Raw genomic sequence first — 3,435 nt, 5'->3', positions numbered from 1 at the left:
TTGGGGCTTCCCTGGTGGCACAGTGGTTGAGAGTCCGCCTGCCGATGCAGGGGACACGGGTTCGTGCCCGGGTCCGGGAAGGTCCCACATGCCACGGAGCGGCTGGGCCCGTGAGCCATGGCCGCTGAGCCTGCGCGACCGGAGCCTGTGCTCCGCAACGGGGGAGGCCGCGACAGTGAGAGGCCCGCGTACCGCATTTAAAAAAAAAAAAAAAGACACAATTGGCACAAAAACCCAACCCAGAGCAGTCCCGTTGTCACAAGGCCCCTCCTTGCAACATTTGTCTAATTCATCCAGAATGGATCACCACTCAACCTGAAAGCAGAGGCTTAATTAAGGGCCTCTTGGGAGAGTTTGAATTTATTTCCATTTTGAAAAGCAAATCCTAGCAGGGTAGATTTTCGGGAGCCAAGACCAAAACTCCTCCTCAGGCCCAATTCACTCAAGCCAAAGGTAGGGCCAAGAGGCAGGGGCCACGTGGGAAGAGCAGGGTCACTCTGGGCCGGGCTTTGGCAGCACAGAAGGACAGAGCAGGGCAAGGGGCCATCCTGTAAAGGAGCTCGTGTCTCTAGCTTGATCCCTGCCTCCGTCCTCCGGGCGCTCATTCTGGCTAAGTTTTGACCAGCCTACCCCCCGTCTTGTTGACGGCCCTTCTCCAGAGATGCTTAAGAAAGAACGAAGGCTTGAGGTTAGGATTTGCATGGGTTTTGCTCAGTCCAGCTGTTAATCCCCCAGGTCAAGGTTGCAAACTCAAACCCTGCCAACAGGGTCCAGGCAGATGGCACAAAGCAGGGGGCGGTGGAGAAGCCGCTGGCTTGGGCTCCCCGCTGCACCTCCCGGCTGGTCAACTCGCTAAGCCCCTGTTCTTAATGCTAGACTGATGGAGAGGAGAGGGAAGAGGAAGGGCTGGGGGTGAGGGAACCCCTTCTCTCCCAAGGGAGCGCGTCCAGGCGGGAGGAGGAAGGCGAGGGGCTCCGCCCCTCGGGCCTCCAAGGGCAAATCCCCGGGGACCTCCCGCTAAGGGAGGGAGGGGAGCCGCCTCGCCCCACCTCCAGCCCGCGCCCCAGACGGTTTGGCTTTCCGAGTTGGGCCGCCCTAAGCGAAGCTGGGGAAGGGCCGGCAGCGCTCGGCGCCCCCCGGCCCGGCGCGCGCGTCCAGCCGGTGGCCGCGGAGCACCCCCAGCGGGTCGCTGGCCGCAGGGCCGCTGTCCTCGGCGCTGGGCCGCTCCTGCGAGCAGGAGGCGGGCGCGGGCGTGGCGCGGGCGCGCGGCTTGAGCACGCTCAGCGGGTCCCCGCCGTCGTGCGCGCTGCGCGTGTGGCGCCGGGGCCGCGCGGTGGCGAAGTGCAGCAGCGGGATCTCGTTCCTGCGCGACAGGAACTGCGCGTACGGGGGCGGGTTGGTGCCCGGCAGGAAGGCCCGCTTGGCCCGACCCAGGCTGACGAGGAAGCGGTGCTGCGGCGAGTGGTACACGTCGTAGCCGTTCTCCAGCGTCCGCTGCCGGAACCTGCAGCTCTCGGGGCTGAAGTGATGCTGAAAGCGGGGCGGGGCGACCGGGTGAGGCCGAAGCCCTCGGCGGGCTGGATGCGACCAGCTCCATCCCGGGACCCCAATCCTCCCACCCACTCTCCTCGGGCCTTGCCTTTAACCCCGTCGTGCCCTGCTGAGCAAAAGTGATTTCCACTCATTTCCAAACTGCGGTTACGACTGGCAGGTGGGGACAGGCTTGGGAACCTCGCGGCCCCGCCTGGGGACCCGCCGCCAGCACTTGGCTGCCTGGGGCCGGGCTGGACGGAGCCGGCGCCTCTGTGTCTGCTTTCTGGACGGAGGCCTGCCCTCTCTCTGCCTTTTCTTTTTGGCTCAGAGGTGGCTTCCGTCTGTCTCCTCACCTGGGCAAAGGTGGGCTGGGGTTTGTAGGGCCACACATAAGTAAGGAGACTCCCCCTCGGAGGCAGAACAGAGTTTGGGAATTAGGGACATGAACTTCGTCACCAGGTGACCTACGTGAGCCCTCACTCTGCCACTAACTGGTGCTGCGTTTTGCTAAGTGCCTGCTAGGGCCTTTACGTAGGATGTCCTTTAACCCTCAGAAGTCCACGAAGTAAGTATTTTACAGATGAGGACTCTGTATATGCCTATATGCGGTCAACAGGTATTTATGTACTTATTTATCTAAATTTGTTCAACAGATATTTATCTACTCTGGGCCAGATACTATGGTGGGTGCTGGGACACAGCAGTTAAAGTAAAACAGAAAGTAATTGCTCTCTTGGAATTTCTGGTGGGAGGAGCTTCTGAGATGCACAGCCCTGCTTCTGTCCAGTGCCCCCGTGCTTTGGGATATGCTGCGCCCTGTAGTTTGGGAAAGCCCTTGCTCACCAATCCAAAAGACCAGCCATCACAGCTGGGGCCGAGGGAGTTCGTTACAGATCTTGATTTGGGGGAGCCCCACAGGGCACATGGTCCATCCCACTTGACTTTTTCCAGGTGAGGAAACTGAAGTTGAGAGAAATAGGGGACTTGCCCAAGGTCAAGGATGTCTAGTAACAAGATCATGAGACCCCAGTGGCTTCTCACCCTTTCTTTCTAATGGACTTTCCAACATGAACGTATGTGACTTGAGGACCTGGGCTGCAGACAAGGTGCTGTGCTAGTTAAAAAATGGGGACCAAAGGGCAGGTAGGACTAGAGACTGAAAGCCCAGATGCTCCAAAGCCAGATGGCCTGGGTTCAGACCTCAACTGTATAAACCTGAGCATTTGATACTTAGATGGAAAAAAGTACTCAGTGAAAACATCACCCAGGTAATCTGCAAGTGGAATCTTTAAGCTGTAAAATTCTACATTTTGCCAGAGCAATGAGATAATTATTTGCAAAGAATTGTCCAGCACAAAAAGAAACTCACAGATCCAAAAATGTTGCCTCTGAAGTCCATGCAGAGATATCTCTGGCTCACCACCCCTGTTATCACCACAAAGCCCCCATCCTCAGATCTGATCATCAGGGCACCTATGGAGAAAATCATTCAAGTCAAAACCCGGCTTCACATCCAGCCCCTACCTCCAAGGACCCTCCCTTGATTGATCTAAAGGGTGGTGATGATTTCACAGAAGCCTCCTTCCCCCTCCCCTCCCCCCGCTTGCCTCCTGCGTCTCCTCCTGCCTGTAGGGAACGCCCTGAACTCGCAGCTTTCTTCCACCTGTACCAACCTGTTTCTCTCTCTGCTTGGACTCTATTTTCCCCTTTGCCTGGCTCATACTTCTCAATGTTTGTGGTGGGGTCACATCCTCCCAAGCCTTACTGCTTTTGTGATTTGTCTTTCAAGCATCCAGCTTGACCCTCCTCCCAGGGAGCCGTGCAGGAGTCAGTGATAACAGCAGTCAGCGCCCTTTATGTGTCAAGAACTGTATTCGGATGGATCTTCTCCCCCCCCCCCCC

At 57.6% G+C, this 3,435-nt stretch overlaps 1 protein-coding gene across 1 annotated transcript in view; it reads right to left on the bottom strand.

The window, feature by feature from the left end:
• Window positions 1–1,095: 1,095 nt before the first annotated feature.
• Window positions 1,096–3,435, bottom strand: part of FGF23 (fibroblast growth factor 23) — a 7,702-nt gene continuing 5,362 nt past the window's right edge. Inside the window, exons 2-3 of the mRNA XM_007469514.1 lie at window positions 2,903–3,006; window positions 1,096–1,530 (exon numbers count right to left, since the gene is read on the bottom strand). Of these exons, the coding sequence (XP_007469576.1) occupies window positions 1,096–1,530; window positions 2,903–3,006 (539 nt within the window). The remainder of the gene's footprint in view (window positions 1,531–2,902; window positions 3,007–3,435) is intronic.

The sequence above is a fragment of the Lipotes vexillifer genome, unplaced genomic scaffold (assembly GCF_000442215.2).
Source record: "Lipotes vexillifer unplaced genomic scaffold, Lipotes_vexillifer_v1.1 scaffold395, whole genome shotgun sequence".
Classification (NCBI taxonomy): Eukaryota; Metazoa; Chordata; class Mammalia; order Artiodactyla; family Lipotidae; genus Lipotes; species Lipotes vexillifer.
This window is presented reverse-complemented; position numbering and strand designations above follow the sequence as displayed.